This window comes from Chionomys nivalis, chromosome 4, assembly GCF_950005125.1.
Source record: "Chionomys nivalis chromosome 4, mChiNiv1.1, whole genome shotgun sequence".
NCBI classification, from domain to species: Eukaryota; Metazoa; Chordata; class Mammalia; order Rodentia; family Cricetidae; genus Chionomys; species Chionomys nivalis.
In genome coordinates this window covers 63,420,652-63,437,797 of record NC_080089.1, presented here as the reverse complement: position 1 = coordinate 63,437,797, position 17,146 = coordinate 63,420,652, and the positions used below count along the sequence as shown (strand labels likewise).

At 43.4% G+C, this 17,146-nt stretch overlaps 1 protein-coding gene across 1 annotated transcript in view; it reads left to right on the top strand.

Annotated features, from left to right (window-relative positions):
* Positions 1–17,146, top strand: part of Map2k1 (mitogen-activated protein kinase kinase 1) — a 74,116-nt gene that overhangs the window by 34,646 nt on the left and 22,324 nt on the right. Inside the window, exons 2-3 of the mRNA XM_057766855.1 lie at positions 4,407–4,617; positions 6,997–7,143. Coding sequence (XP_057622838.1) covers positions 4,407–4,617; positions 6,997–7,143 — 358 coding nt within the window. The remainder of the gene's footprint in view (positions 1–4,406; positions 4,618–6,996; positions 7,144–17,146) is intronic.

Here is a 17,146-nt window from a genome sequence, read left to right as displayed (position 1 = left end):
TCCAGGTATGGGGAGGTAAGGAAGGAAGGAACCCAAGGACCTAGTTTCTTCTAGAAGGTGCTAATTTAACTTGTACCTACTCTGTTTCCCTTCTTCAATCTTCGCTCCTCGTCATTAAATCCATTCTGGGAATAGAACTTAGGTCACCAGGCTTTTGTGCCAAGTGCTGAGCCATCTCTCAGGTCCTCTTCTTCCTTTTTTGACAGAATGTCACTGTGTAGTCCAGGCTAGCCCGAGACTGTGGCAATCCTCTGCCTCTATCTCCTGGGTGCTAAGATTATAGGCATCTGCCATCACAAACATGTATCGTAGTTTGTTTCTGCAGAGCTAGGCAAATGATGAGTCAGCATCCCCTTTCTACTGGCATGAACTAGTTCAGAGGTAGAGTTGCTGTGCGCCTGTGGGGCTGTTAGCAGGTTGTGCAGGGGGATGCACTTATATCTGAGACAAAGGGCCTTGTGTGTGGGTGCTATCCTCAGATGTCATTGACCCTGGCATGGAAGTTGCCTCCTTTGAAGTATGGAATTTTTGGAGTAGGCATTATGTTAAGGATAATTCTCTCTTCCTGGTTTGAGTCCTGACTGTGTGGCTTTGGCCTGTTTACTCCACTCATCTGTCCTGGTGGTAGAGGTGTTGGCAGACGACTTCATAGGTGTAAAGCACATAGTACAGTACTAAGAGAGTGTGTTTTCTCTCAGTCGTCTTCCTCCCAGCTGTCCTCATGCATGGTAGGTGTGTGTGTGCGCGCATGCGTGTGTGTTGGGGATTTCTGTTCTGTGAGGTAAGGTCTCACTATGTAGTTCAGGCTAGCCTGGATCTCAGGATCCTCTTACCTCAGCCTCTTGAATGCTAAGATTATATTAAGTATCCTCTATCCTGCCAGGCTTATGTGTTGATCAAACTCAGGGGCTAGGTAATCACTGCTAGCTAAGTTATAGCCTTAGACCTAGACTTTTTTTATTTTTTTTTGGTTTTTTGAGACAGGGTTTCTCTGTAACAGTTTTAGTTCCTGGACATTCTGGTACTTGCTTTGTATACCAGGCTGGCCTTGAACTCATAGATATCTATCTGTCTGCCTCTACCTCCCAAGTTTGGAGATTAAAGGTGTGTGCCACTACTACCAACTAGCCTATTCATTTTTTTTATATTTATTTATTTATTTATTACATATACAATATTCTGTCTGTGTGTATGCCTGCAGGCCAGAAGAGGGCACCAGACCCCATTACAGATGGTTGTGAGCCACCATGTGGTTGCTGGGAATTGAACTCAGGACCTTTGGAAGAGCAGGCAATGCTCTTAACCTCTGAGCCATCTCTCCAGCCCCTAGCTTATTCATTTTTGATAGCAACTTTTGGATTCTGCATTCTATATGTGCTCCCCGCCTGCCTCCACTGCTCATAAACCTTCTAGGCAGCTGTAATGTCATCAAAATTTGGGGGAAGGTGTCGGTGTGCATTTGATATGTGTTTCTAAATATAGCTACCAGTGGACCTTTTAGTGGAGAGAATTGAAAGGGAATATCAAAGGGTATGCGTACCCCTAACCACTTAACATGTGCTCAGAGTCTCACAAGGGACAAGGACACTGAAACTTAACTATTTTAGCAGGATGAGAATATTGACCAGGGGCTTCAAGCTCTTCACCTCCCGTAACAAAAGGGTGGCTTAAGTGGACATTTATTTTATTATACTTGCTGAGCTGGATGTCCAACATCAGGGTGTCAACACAGTAGGGTTCTAGGGAAGGCCCTCTTCCTGGTTTGATGACAACATTCTTTCTGTGTGCTTGTATGGCCTTTTGCTGTGTGTACTGAGCAAGAGTGCTTATCTTCCTCTTCTTAGGAGGCCACTGAGCCTATCTGACCAGTATCCTACCCTTAGCACCGTTTAGTCTTAATTATCTTTTGAATGGCCTGTTCCATAACCTCCATGTATGAATGTGGAAGGGTGTACACAGTTTAGAGCATGACACCTTCCTTTTCCCAGAGTTACTCTGTGAGGAGAGCCAGTGACATCATCTTGTGGCTTCTCTAGCCCCATGTATATGTTGTACCAGCCTGTATGCTGGAACCATGGAGTTTTTTGTCTCCCTGTCTTCTTGGCCTTTGGAGAGGGTGTGAAGGAAGAGTGGAGAATTGTGTTTCTACCTTGACTGGCTTATCTGGGGAAAACAGTGTTCTGATGTGTAAAAATCCTGTTTTGTCACGTGTGTCATCTGTTTAGATTGGGAAATGAAATCAAATGAAACACAGTGAATGATCTCTACCAATTCAGAAGATTAAACAAGAGGCTTTACTGAATGTTCTTCATTGCTCTGTAAAGAACACTGATGGGCTGGAGGGATGGCTTGGAGGTTAAGAGCACTGACTGCTCTTTTAGAGGTCTTGAGTTCAGTCAGTTCACAGCCACCACATGATGGCTCACAACCATCTATATAATGAGATTTGGTGCCCTTTCTGGCATGCAGGCAGAACACCATATACATTAAAAAAAAAAATCTTAAAAAAAAAAGAAGAGCTGCTGTTATGTCCATGGCATGCCACATATTAGGCTAGTGACTGCTTCCTGCTATGCCCGCTTGCTTTCTGCCAGATAGCTGGTTCCCACGCCCATTTGTACATTTGGTGCCCTGGTAGCTCAGTCGTTTACATCAGATGGACTGATGAAATGCAGCTGCAAAATGCTCTTCTGTTTGTCTTTTTTTTTTTTTTTTTCGCGTGGTGGGTTTTGAGACAGGGTTTCTCTCAGTGACAGCCCTGGTTGTCCTGGAACTCACTCTGTAGACCAGGTTGCCTGCCCCCAACTCTGAGAGAGAGGTCTGCCTGCCTCTGCCTCCCAAGTGCTGGGAGGTGATGCTTTTTAAGAACCGTTTGTATTTCTGTGTCTGTGTTTGGGTATGTGTACATTAGTATAGACCCAAAGGCATTGGGTTCTGTGGAGCTGGAGTTACAGGTGGTTGTAAGCAGCCTGGCATGAGTGCTGGGAACTGAATTCTGCCCTCTAGAAGAGCAGCAAGTGTTTTTTAACTGTGCTGTGGAGCTATCTCTTCAACCACTAGTGAGGCTTTTTTTAATGATTTATTTATTTATTTTAATGATAATTTAATGTGGATCTAGTATTGATGCAAATTGTTCTAAGTGTTTGCTGATGGTTAAAGAACAACAAAAAATCCAGCACTATCATCAATCCTTACCAAGGATATATTGTAGCATAAGAAAACAAGTCACGCCGGGCGATGGTGGCGCACGCCTTTAATCCCAGCACTCGGGAGGCAGAGACAGGCGGATCTCTGTGAGTTCGAGACCAGCCTGGTCTACAGAGCTAGTTCCAGGACAGGCTCCAAAGCCACAGAGAAACCCTGTCTCGAAAAACCAAAAAAAAAAAAAAAAAAAAAAAGAAAACAAGTCACAAATAAGCATGATATTTGACAGTTAAGTTATAAAATAGGACATGAACGATGTTATGGGCAAATAAATTTTGGATATAACATTAGGAGATTGAAAAATTGAAATTGGGGACTGGAAGCCGGTCGTTGGTGGCGCACGCCTTTAATCCCAGCACTCGGGAGGCAGAGGCAGGCGGATCTCTGTGAGTTCGAGACCAGCCTGGTCTACAAGAGCTAGTTCCAGGACAGGCTCCAAAACCACAGAGAAACCCTGTCTTGAAAAAACCAAAAAAAAAAAAAAAAAAAAAAAAAAAGAAATTGGGGGCTGGAGAGATGGCTCAGAGGTTAAGAGCACTGGCTGCTCTTCCAAAGGTCCTGAGTTCAATTCCCAGCAACCACATGGTGGCTCACAACCATCTGTAATGGGGTCTGGTGCCCTCTTCTGGCCTGAAGGCATACACACAGACAGAATATTGCATACATAATAAATAAATAAATAAATATTAAAAAAAATTGAAATTGAAGGCACCTCGTGGCTTCCAGTCATACCTTTTCAAGTCTGGGTTAGTCTTGAGATGAACATTTGTCTCTGCAGGTTCCGTACGAGTAAGTCAGGCCACTGGCATACCATAACCCACTAGTGACCTGAAAAATGAGGAACTTAACTAAATGGCAATGTTGCTTCTTTGCGATAATCAAGAGCCTTAGTGAGACTTTTAAAACTGGGCTTGTAAAGCAGTTCTAGGTGGCTCATTCTCACTTTTAGTAGATTCCTTGGTTCCTCTTGTAGAATTTAGCATATTGAGAGAAATCCAGGGCCTTCATTTCCTAATTAAGGAAGCTGCAGTTGTGAGAAGTAAAGCAGGGTTGCGGCTCAAGCCCTTGAAATGAGGCAGAACCCTGGTGAGTAGAACCCTCCCCATTAACACCTTCCTTGGATTCCCTGTGGGTTTGGCCCAGAGGTGGAGGAATGCAGGGCAGAGTGTCTTCTGTGCTGACCTGGGTCCTCCTTTGGGCAGGACCAACCTGGAGGCCTTGCAGAAGAAGCTGGAAGAGCTGGAGCTTGACGAGCAGCAGCGGAAGCGCCTTGAGGCCTTTCTGACCCAGAAGCAGAAGGTGGGAGAACTGAAGGATGATGACTTTGAGAAGATCAGTGAACTGGGGGCAGGCAATGGTGGAGTGGTGTTCAAGGTCTCCCATAAGCCGTCTGGCCTAGTTATGGCCAGGAAGGTGAGTCTGTGTGAATAAATAGCTAAATGGATTCAGTTGGAAGCCTGTGAATGGGTGGAAGAAAGGGGGTTTTTACTTAGTACTTTTTTGTTCAGTTTGATTTTGAACTTGTTGTCTGTCAGACTGTGGGAAATACTAAGGTCTGCTAGTGTGAAAATCACCATCCCTGGACTAGGGAATAACAGTGATAGATTCTTCTTTCTCTTACTGTGTGGTCTGGGAAGGACACCAGATACATTTGTCAAATACAAAGGGGCTGCTTTTTTACACCCATCTCTAGTGATTGATGCTCAGGCCAAAGCCAAGTTCCATGACTTCAGTCTTGAGCTGATTCCCTTTCCTGTCTACCATCGGTCGTCTCTTTGAACACAGTTGCCCTGTGTAGAGAGGCTATGTTCTTCCATGTTTTTCAGCTCATCACGTCCATTCTTCTCCCTGTGTTTGTGTTGTGCTGTTCCTTTTAGCTTTCCCAATAGCATCCGTCTTTGGAACCCACCTCTTGTTTATCTCCTGTCAGCTGTTTCAACTCATCAATTGTCATATGTCATACTTATTTGTCACGGCCCCCTCGTCCAGCAAGGAAGACGCGCAACACCGGAGCTCTTCTTGCTAAGCAGTTTATTTCAGGACTCCATTCACAGCAATCGTTTCCCTTCTTTTTCTCTCCCTCTCTCCCCGGGCAAAACCTCTCCCAGCCCTTAAGTAGGCCTGGGCCGCCAACCCCAGATTGCCAGGTGGGCATTGCCCATAGGTCCACGCATATGCAAGCAGCTGACAATCATTGCGTGATAATAGCATAAGTCAGGCTTTAGCCATAGGAGTTGATTATCACAGAGAGCACTCGCTTTCGGGATCGCGGAGGGCGGAAGCCAGCATCATCAGGTGTGACTCCACACAGCTCTCTACATTGCCATCAGGTGTGGCTCCATGCAGCTCGCTACACTTATTGTTTATGGCTCGGCCTTATTAAACAACATTAAATATGTTTGTCACTTGTCTGCTGGTTGGAACAAGGGACAGTGTTGACACATTAGGGAACAGCTGATATTTTGGTGAAATCAATCCTATCAGGTTCCTAAAGTCAAGGCGGGACCTTTTGGGTGACTAAGGTTACCCTACCTCAGTTCTGCATGCCTTTGTACAACACAGCCCAACTATGAACCATGTTGTCAAGGCCATATTTCCCTTGTCTCTTAAGTCCTCAGGTCATTTTGAAATAAGACTTACACATAGCTTTGTTGCAAGATGGGTGAGTTCCTTGATCAACATTTTTGGAGCCTAGACTGGAACCATACCTGATTCCTGGTTATAACTCTGGTGCTAACACCTGCTTGTACATTGATATTCAACTCTGAATTAATAGGAACTTGGTTTTTAAAATGGCCTGTTTGGGGCTGGGAAGATAGCTTAGTGGGTAAAAGTACTTGCTATACAAGTGTGAGTACTCAACTTCAAATCGCCAGACCTTACATTTCAGCTCAATTTGCAATATGAATGTCTGTGATCTCAACATTTCTATAGTGTGATAGGAATTTGTGGCCCAACTAGACTGGCATATGTAGCAGGAAAGCAGAGACCAAGGGGCTTGAGAGCTGGCTCAGTGGTTAAAAACAGTTATTGCTCTTGCAGAGGACCTGAGTTTGGTTCCAGCATGTACATGGCTACTTAAAACTGTTTGTAACTCCAGTTATAGGGGATCCTGCACATACATGGTGCACTTACATATACTTAGACATACATACACATAAATATAAGAAAAAAAACAAATAAAAACCAAACAAAGAGACTGTCTCAAATAGGCAGAAGACAAAAGACAGACATCTGGGGTTGTCTTCTGATCTCTACATGTTCACCATTGCATGAGGGTGCCTGTATTCATACACATGCTTGCATACACATACACATATATTTTGCACATGCACGTATGCACATGTGTGCACATAGACACACATACATACACGCACTCGCACAAAGATAAATTAACAATAATGATAACAACTTTTTTTTCTGAGACAGGGTTTCTCTGTATAACGACAGAGAATGAATTGCTTATTTTTCCAAGTATCGTGGTTCATCCTAGTGTTTGAGAGACTGAGGTAGGAAGATCATGAGTTTTCTGCCTCAACAACAAAGTAAGTTTAAGGCCAATCTGGGCAATATAGTGAGATTCTTTCTTAAAATAATAAAGTAAATCGAGAGCTGGACTATAACTGATGGTAGAGTACTTGCATAGCATGTGCAAGGCTCTATTTGGTCATCAGCACCTTAAAAAATAAAACCAAAAAGCTGTTTCTCTTACCTTTCGGAACTTAAATCACTGAATAAAGGCTTTCTACTTTTCCCTGTTCCTAAAAGCTTCCCCTCACTTTTCTCCCCCAGCTAATTCACCTGGAGATCAAACCAGCAATCCGGAACCAGATCATCCGGGAGCTGCAGGTGCTGCACGAGTGCAACTCCCCGTACATCGTGGGCTTCTACGGGGCCTTCTACAGTGACGGCGAGATCAGCATCTGCATGGAGCACATGGTACGCAGCCGTCTGTCTGCCCGGTGGCAGTGGCCTAGGAACAGGCTGGCTCTGGCCTCATTGTTGGTCTGGATGGTGGACAGCTCTTCCCTGACTCCTTGGTCTACACTCTGCGGCCTGGAAGACTTAGGGCCTGGCTGTGGAATCTGGTATAGTTACAGGATGACAGCCCTGTTTTCTAGGTCCCCTCTTGTCTTCAAAGAGAGTACTAGATGTCAGGATTTCCTGATGGGCTTTTCCAGAGTATATTTTCTAGCTTTCTCATATTTTGACAACCATAAAATTTTAATGTTGTCCAAATCCGGTTAATACAGTTTAAGTTCACTATGTGTACAGTATTGTATGCTATTTAGAAGGTTCTGGAGTAATGAAAACGAAGACAGAGTTATGAAGTCTCTGCCTTTAGAAAATTTATAATAAACTTAAAGGGCAGCCTGAGGGGTTTCTTTGGGTGAAGAGAGCAATAATCTTCCCAATACACTAGTGAAAGGCAAGGTCAAGTCAGAGGGTATTTATGGGCCAAGTACACGTGTGGGAGCTAATCTGAAGGCCCTTCCTTTTCTTCCCAGTGACGATCTTGATAACAACAACATGAACGTGTTCATGCTTATTGGGCATATATTAAGTGTCATCCTAAGCAAATCAGTATTTTATCTCATTTTCATGATTCCCTTTAAAAGGACACATTACATTTAAATGAGTGTGTGTGTGCAAATACCATGACATGCATATGGAGGTTAATTGTGGGAGTTGGTTCTTTCCTTCCACCATGTGGTCCTAGGATTCAAACTCAGGTTGTGAGGTTTTGAGCATACACCTTTACCCACTAAGCCATCTCACTAGCCCCACAGCCAGATTTTTGTCTCACCTACCAAGGAAATGAAAACACAAAGAAACTTGATCTCTTACTTTGCACTTAGGCTAAACAGTCACTGAATCCTATTCAGCCTGACCCTAGTGCCTGCACTTGGTTGACTCCTCTGGATAGAGATGAGGGGACTGGGGCTTTTTCTATCCTTTAATCCTAAGTATTGCTGGCTTTGTATCTGATGGAATGGAATGGGAACTTTGGGAATCAGTTATTTATTTATATCTTTTTCCCTTATATAAATAACGATATTGTCATGTTTCTCACTATGTTGTGTGCTAGGGTTTGAATCCAGAGCTTCATGCATAGTAGGTAAGTGCTTTTGCTCCTGAGCTATATCACAGCCCTACCACTGTCTTGAAAGTTCAGATTATTCTTGACCCCCTGGTACAGAGCAGGTACTCAGTAAATCTGTGTCTACTTAACACCATTTGTCTTAGGCCTCTATTGCTGTGATATAACACCATGACCAAAAGCAACTTGGGGTGAAAAGAGTTTATTTCAAGTTTTTTTTTTTTTTTTTTTTTTTTTTTTTTTGGTTTTTCGAGACAGGGTTTCTCTGTGGCTTTGGAGCCTGTCCTGGAACTAGCTCTGTAGACCAGGCTGGTCTCGAACTCACAGAGATCCACCTGCCTCTGCCTCCCGAGTGCTGGGATTAAAGGCGTGCGCCACCATCGCCCGGCTTTTATTTCAAGTTTTAAATCTCTGGTCACATTCCATTATTGAGAGAAGTCAGGGTAGGAACTGATACAGAGGCCATGAATGGGTGCTATTTACTGACTTGTGCTTAATGACTTCTTCAGCTTCACCCTGCCTTCTTATAGCACCTAGGACTGCCGCCAGTCTAGGGGTGGCATTGCCCACTATAAACTGGACCCTCCCACATCAATCATCATTCAACACAATGTACTCATGTGCCAGTGTGGTGGAGGGGAGGTTATTTTCACAGTTAGGGTTCCCCCTTCTAAAATGACTCTGACTTGTATCAGCCTGACATAAACTAGCCAGCACATCATTTCATTGTGACCTTGATGGGCTTTCTGATCGCTTTGATTCTCAGTTTCTGCATTTGTAAAGTGGCTTTGATTCTGTTTTATTGTTGTGCAGGTTAGAATGACAGATGTCAGTCTGTCAGAGTATGCATTTTATAGGTGCTAGCTCCTGCTTTATTCTCATGGGACTGGCAGTTTCGAAACAGGAAAGTCTACAAACTTGATGGTTCTTGTGTTTTCAGCCTGGCACTGTTGGCTCCCGTTCCGTTTCCTTTCTGAGTTTTAGACCTAGATTGACCTTCAGAATGGTGTCTGATCTGAATGACCCCCATCTCCTCCACCTGAGGAGTCTTTGTTGATGGTCACCCCCACCCTGATACACACACACACACACACACACTCACTTCACTCTGTTGTTTTGAATATCATTTTGTTTTTATGATCAAGAAAGGCCACATATACTCTAGGCATCTGCTAACATTTGTGGATGCCATATGGAACTTGAATCCTGGAACTGACTTCTGCATGTCTAAAGGTTATAGAGAAGACTCTTGTTCCAGTTTGCTTCAACAGAGTGCAACAACGTCTGGGAAGCATGGGATCCTTTCTGGGCTGGCTGTAGCCCCTGGCCTAGGGTGTGGATTCCCACTTAGGTCTTGGCTGCCAAGTGCTTTTCAGACAGGGTCTCATTACACAGTCCTGACTGACTTGGAAGTTAGGTACACCAGGCTGGCCTTGAATTTAGAGGTCTACTTGCCCCTGCCTTCTGATTGCTGGGATCAAAGGCTGCACAACCAAGCCTGTCAGAACTATTATTTCAACTTGCTTTTCCTCCTCCTTCTTCCCTAAGTGTCTTGTCTTACCATGTGGATCAGGCTGGCTTTGAACTTGCAATGTTCCTCCTGCCTCTGCCTCTTGCTTGCTGGGATGACAGGTATATGCCACTGTGCCTGACATTTTTGGAATTTTATTTTATTTTTTTGAGACAGGATTTCTCTGTGTAGTTTTTTGTAGCCTGTCCTGGAACTTGCTCTGTAGACCAGACTGGCCTTGAACTCACAGAGATTTGCCAGCCCTTGCCGGAATTAAAGGCTTGCACCACCACCCAGCAACACTTTTTAGATTTCTTATACTCTTGTGTCGATAGGTTTTTGTTTGTTTGTTTTAGCCCAAAAAGAGTTTTGTGCAGGCAGATGTCTAAACGGCCTAGTCTTAACCACTAGAAAGGGAAGAAGAGAAGTTAGGCGGTGCTGATAAGCCAGAAACAGGAAGGGCTAGAGTAGCCTTCTGTCCACTTAGGTCTAGCTAAAGTAGTGGAAGGTGGGTGGTGGCATAGCCAGTTATAACAGCAACTAGCTTTCAACTCTTTTGTCACTTACCAAGTTCTTTTCACATTATGTAAGTTATTAATCTTGTCACCCCCATCTTGTGAGATGGATTATCAACACCCTCAGCTGGCAGGTTGAGAAAGTAAGTCCCTGGGAGGTTTTGTAATGGGCTTGTCACAAAGATAATGAGTGTCAGAATCTAAGCAGGTCTGCTTCCTTTGTTTCATACTGTCCTCTCTCTGTGCAGGTGCTATACTTGTGGGATTCTGCTTCTCAGCAGAGAAATGATTGGATGAGCTCCTCTCTAGGGGCCCCCACTCTGAGCTTATACCCTGTGTTTCCATGGTTTTGGGCACTTTTAGCCAGTTGCGATATACTTAGTCAACCCAGGTCCAACTTCACAAACACTTACTTTCAGTGCTTATTATGTGCCAGGTGTTACATGAGTTCCCTGAGGACTGGGATGCTAGGGCTGTGCACTGGGTGGCTGGTAGCTGTGCTCTACATGTTCTCAGTTCAGCTGTCAGAGTTTCTGAGCACGAGCCCGCTCTGCTGAAGCCTCAGAAGTTCTTTCCCTAGTTGGGTGCTAGTTTCATGCACCCAAATGTCTCCCTTTAACATGAGATCCTTGTGGGTGAGTGTGGGGCTTGCTTGCTTCAGACTGAAGTTAGGCCTCAAACATGAATAATGACCTAAAGGGCCCTGGTCACAGGACTGGAGCTTGGAGGGAAAGAAATAAGCCTTGGAAGCAGCAACAGTCGTTGTAAGAAAGAACAGTACCTTTTCTTTCTTTCATTTTATTTTGTTAATTTTTTTCTCCTTGTGGTGCTGTGGATAGAATTCAGTGCTTGGTCCTGAGCTGTACCTCTAGCCCTGGAACAGTGTTTTCATACTAGGGGAGAACTCGGAGTGACCTAAGGGTCTAGACAGGACTCTGTAGCAAACAGCTATTGCTGGAAGTTCATGCAGCCACAAGAACCAGTCCTGCACTCTTATCATCCTTCCTTAGTCTCTGACAGGTCCTCCTACATCAGAGCCCCTTACTGCAAAAACTAGTGACTGGCTGCCACTTACCTCCAAAAGGGGGTCCTATGAAGAACTCTGCTCTGTGGTCATATCCGAACTTCTAAAGGGTCTTGAGCGCCACTGTCACAGTCTGTTTGACATTTTATGTCATTAATCTGTATTTCCAACAGGTGATTAGGATTGATTGAAGATTTCAAAGCATACAGAAAGCTGAAAGACTTTAACACTACCACCTCAGTTCAGCTACTAGCAATCTGCCACACACTCGCCTCACCAACCATTGTCCATCCATCCACTGCTCAAAAGCTTTTTGAGATGCATCTTAAAGTCCGTTTGTGTCATCAGCATGCACTGTTCATTTTCTGAAGCATTTAGCCAGGGACTTACCCCCCTTAGAAATAAGTCTGAATTTTGAGAGCCAAGGGAATAGGATGCTCCCTTACCAGAACAGAATGCTCCCGTCTGCAGAGAGGAAGATTTCTGCTCAGTCGGTAACTGAGCAACCAGGGAGCAGGGAGTTGGAGTTGATGATTTTGAGGCAGGAGTAAAAGCTTTTAAGCTATTATTTTCCCAAAGCATTTGTCTCTCTATAGAAAAGCATCACAAAGTACCATTGACTTAGTTAATAATTGGCTTCTAAAAATAAGCACCATGTCAGCAGTGGTAGTCGGTGATCACAAGTTCTTGGCAACAGTGAAGCAGAACTGGAGTGCTGCAGGGTTGGTTGCAGGAGGCTGGATAATCCTGATTAGCTTGTCTTGTGAGCCCATTGTTCTCCATCTAGCACTGCTTGTCACTCTGGAGGGTAAAGGGGAAAAGCCAATGTGGCTTCTTTTTAATAGCTTTCTCTCTCTCTCTCTCTCTCTCTCTCTCTCTCTCTCTCTCTCTCTCTCTCTCTCTCTCTCTGTGTGTGTGTGTGTAAGCATGCACTCTACACTGAAAGTTCTCTCTCTCTTTCCCTTTCTCCCTCTTTCCCTTCTCTCTCCCAGTTGATGTTCTCACCTTAAAACACCAGGAGCAGATTCCTTAACTTCTGCCTCCATCAATTGTTGGTTTTCTTGATGGGAACTTGGTCACAGCTAGCCATTTTTAATCCAGTCTGATCAACTCTGCATCTCTTCATAAACCCATGGTGAAATAGAAATACCTTCCTTACCAACCCCCTGGGAAGGTCATATGTATTCAGTTAGCTGGGTTGCCCTCTGTTCTATGCTGTGGTTACGGTCATTTCAAAAGTAGTCCCATTCGTTGCCTAAACGGAGGAAAAAACATGAGAACCACCAGGGTAGCTTTCTACCCATTTGAATCCACTTTCACAGACCAGCTTTGTTACCTCATTTTTTATGATCATTTCTTTATTAGGAAAGCTATTCAAATTAAAGAGCTGAAGCTATGTTCAATTAGAGGCAAATTAGAAGTACCTTGTCAGCTTTCTGTGCTTTTCCCATTGATGAAGGAAACAGAGATGCTACAGTGTTTGTAGGAGCCTGCTAACTTGGGGAGGGGGTGTTCCTGGGATTTGGTATTGTCCTGATCTGGTCAGAAGGGGCCTGTGGCACTGAAGGCAGCCAGAATCACAGGACCAATTTGGTGGCATGAGCTTAGCATGGTCACAGCCTGGATAAAGGCTCTTGGAAACTAAGTGTGTGTGTAAATGGTGTTCTCACTCTGACTGTGCTTCCATTCCCTAGAGGCTCTCTACCATACTGAAGTCTAGTTTGAGTTTCAGAATGCTCTGCTCTTGGTTGGCTCACCCCACCAAGATGGAATTGTGTTAAGGTGTTCTTTGTGCTCAGAAGTCATTTATACTCAGGGATGTTCTTGTGCTATGTAAAACTGTCCTGCGTTTGACAGTCTACACGGTTATATTTGCAGGTGTGTGTGTATGTATATGTAACAGAAATTGGTTCATCTTGTCAGCATAGGATTTTTAAATTGATAATCTGTTTTTAGTATTGATTCGGATAATTTGTTTTGGGAAGTCTGTATTCTTTTTAGATCTATTTTTATTTTATTGTGTGTGCCTATGTGTCTGTGAATGTACGCTATGGGTGGGTGGATGCCTTCATAAGCCAGAAAAGGGTGTTGGATTTCCTAGAGCTAGATTCATAAGCAGTTGTGAGCTGCCTGATATGGGTGCTGGGAAATAAACTCGGGTCCTGTGGAAGAACAGGCAGTGCTTTTAGCCACTGAGCTGATTTCCTAGTCCCAGGTCTGTATTCTCAAATGACTCTTGTTTAGAAAGGAAGTTGCTTGGTGTCTGCCTACTGGTACCATTGCACAAAATGGATGTTTGGCATATTTAATTTATTTATATATTTATTTTTCTACTTCAATAAATTAGTAATTTTAAAAGTAAAACATTTTCTATTTGTAGAAAATCTGTAAATAATAGAAAGTGCAAGGAAAAAAACTATCATGCCACAGAAGTCTCTAATAATCTTACTGCTTAGGCAGAAGGGAACAACCCTAGTTAACATTTTGACTTTCCTTTTTAACTTTGATCAGATGTGTTCTGTTTGCAAAGTTCTTTTTTTTTTTTTTTTTTTTTTCCCGAGACAGGGTTTCTCTGTAGTTTTTGGTGCCTGTCCTGGAACTAGCTCTTGTAGACCAGGCTGGTCTTGAACTCACAGAGATCCGCCTGCCTCTGCCTCCCAAGTGCTGGGATTAAAGGCGTGCGCCACCACCGCCCAGCTGTTTGCAAAGTTCTTAACTTTGATAAGATGTGCTCTGGTTCCCTTATCTCACTGTCAATGGCTGCATCATAGAGATGAGATTTTGGAGACAGGGTGCTTGAGGAAACTTTGAATGTACATCCAGAGTCTCACTCTGCTTCAAAGCTCAGCTTCAAGATCATTCTTTCTAGCTCTTCCCCTTAGCCACTGTATCTGAGAATTACTTCCAGTGATGGATGTGTTTTCTCTTCAAGGAAAGAGGCCCTGCTGTCCGTTTTATTATTTCTGGTGACAGGGTCTTACTAGGTTGTGTAGTCCAGGCTTTCCTAAATCTTGTGATCCTCTTTCCCAGCCTCATATGGAGAATTCTCCCTGTGGGAGTGGACTGGGATGTGCTGGTCTTGCAGACTTTACTGCCAGCAGCAAACCATCCCTGGAAAGACAGTAATGAAACTCAGTTCAGCTTAACTTAGCTATCATTGGTTCAAACTTCTAGAGTCTGACACTAGGATTTTTTTGTTTTGTTTTGTTGTATTTCATTAAGCACAGTATAATTTTGGAAAAAAGGAGTTATGATAATTAAACAGTCCTAGGTGTACAACAAAGTTTAAGACATGTTTTCATTGAAACTCTTTAGAAAGTACATAGGACTTCTTCCATAAAGATGGTTACTCTTTAACTCTGAAATAGCGCTCACAATTTAGGGTTTAGGGAGAATGACTGAGGTAAACATAATGCCTGTGGAATAAGTTAGGACTGAATATAGAAGTCACTTAGACTGTTGTAAAATACAAATGATACCTCTTATAAGGATGGGTTTAATGAACTTAGAAGCCATGCTCAGTATTTAGGGGGAAAGGATCTGGGATAAACAAAACATAAATTCTGGAGGAGACAGGTGAAGCCTGGCTCTGCAGATGGCAAAGGATCACCAGGTTGTAAACTACGTCCTTTCCAAGCATTCCAGGAGGAAGACAGGTAAAATCTCCCTCCTTTGCGGAGACAAGTCTGCATGTTTAACTTTTCTGGTTTTTCTGGTGCTTATCTGTGTGCACAAAGACCTCTTGCCCTATATATCTCTCAACCTCCACTCCCATCTGCTGTGGTTCTGAAAACCCTAAATGTGAATTTCTTTATTTCTGCCTTCACTAAGTCAGATCTTAAGGTGCGTATGTGTGTGTGTATGTGGCATATCTGCTGTTTCTCTTTACTTTACTCCCTTGAGACAGGGTCTCACTGACAGCCAGGAGCTAGACTGGCAGCCAGCAAGCTCCAGTGATCCTCCTGTCTCTTCCCTGCACAGTGCTGGGGTTACAGGTGTGGCATGTGGCCATACCTGGCTTTTGTTTTGTTTTGTTCTTTTGAGACAGGGTTTCTCTTTGTAGCCCTGACTGTTCTAGAACTCGCTTTGTAGACCAGACTGGCCTCAGACCCAGAGGCCTGCCTGCTTCTTGATGTGTGCCACCACGCCTGGCCACCCATGCCTGGCTTTTTATATGCATGTTGGGGATTTGAATTCAGGCCCTCATGCTTGCATAACAAACACTTTAAGTCACCGAGAAGTTTTCTAGGTGGGGCCTTGACCACAGCTGGCTATTTCTAGCCTTGTCTATCTTTGTATCTCTTTATGGACTCATAATGAAATGAACTGCACAGCATCTCAGGGCTGTGAAGCTATTGAATGTCTTGGCATTCAGTCTTCCTGAAATATCCTGTTAATTTCTTTCCTTGTTCCTTCCTTTGCTTGATACAGAAACCTGACTCCTGAGTATGACTTCAGATAACATTGCCTTCTGCATTAAGTCAGAATTGCTTCTTTCTTCTTCAGTGTATTTATATATAGTATTTGTCTTATACCATTCTGAATTTATTAGTTACAAATGTTGAGGATAGGAGCTAGCTTCTTTTATATCTCTACCCGTTTATATTTACCACATAGTCCATGACACTTTGTAGGAGTTATAGAATGAATGATTGCCTCCTATGACATCTTTCTTTTGATTGTTGTTGATTGATTTGTTAGGAAAATACTAGATGTCAGTCAACTGAAATGTTAGTGCTAAAGCTACTAACACTGGTGGCAGGACATAGGGCTCAGTCATTTAGAGCACTTGCTGCTTTTGTAAGTGCTCTAAACCCAGGTTTGGTTCCCAGCACTCAAATGGTGGCTTAAGCCATTCCTAACTCCATTTCCAAGAGATCCAGTGCTCTTCTGAGTTTGGAGGACATTTATTTTTATTTTATGTGTACGAGTGCTTGCCTGCATACACAAATATGCACCACATGCATACTTGGTGCTCTTGGAGACCAGAAGGGGGCATTGAATCCCTTGGAACTGGAATTAAAGATGACTGTGAGCTACTATGTGGGTTCTGAGAGCCGAACCAGGGTCCTCTACAGGAACAAGTGATCTGAACTGCTGAGCCATCTCTCCTAAGACCCCATTTAAATTTGAAAATTTTAATTTCTAAGTGTTTATTTGTATGTATGCTACAGCACATGTGGAGGACAAAGGACAGCTTGTATGAATTGTTTTTCTCTTTCCACTGTGGGTTCTGGGCACTGAACTCAGGTTGTCAGTGTTATGTGGCCAGCACTCCTACCCACTGGGCCATGGTTCTAACCCCAAACAGCTAACTAGTGTATCAGGTTCTTACTATATGCTAAATATTCTGTGTGCTTCATTTATTTAGTATTAGTTTGTTTAATCCTTATAACAGCCCGTGATTATAGTAGTAGCTTTATAATTATTCACAACATTTTACAAGATGCAGAACCTGTTTAGAGTCGGTAGATAGTAAGCGGCAGAGTTAGTGTTTAACCTTTTGGTAGGCTGACTATAGAGCCGGCACAGCTGACACTATCCTATGCTGTCAGTCAGTGCAAAGCAAGCCTTTTTTATGACACTGTGTATTAGTCATTTATTTAAGAGGCTCACAGGATTTTGTTTGATCATTATTTGAAGGCTGCCACAGTTTTTTGATAGCTGGATCAAATTGAAGGATGCTTATCTGTTAAGCAGATGTGTTGCATATGAAAGTCACTTTTTTCTGAAGTTTAATAGTTGATATGGTAGAAACATTGTCACTAACTGGCCCATATTCTTGTTCTTAG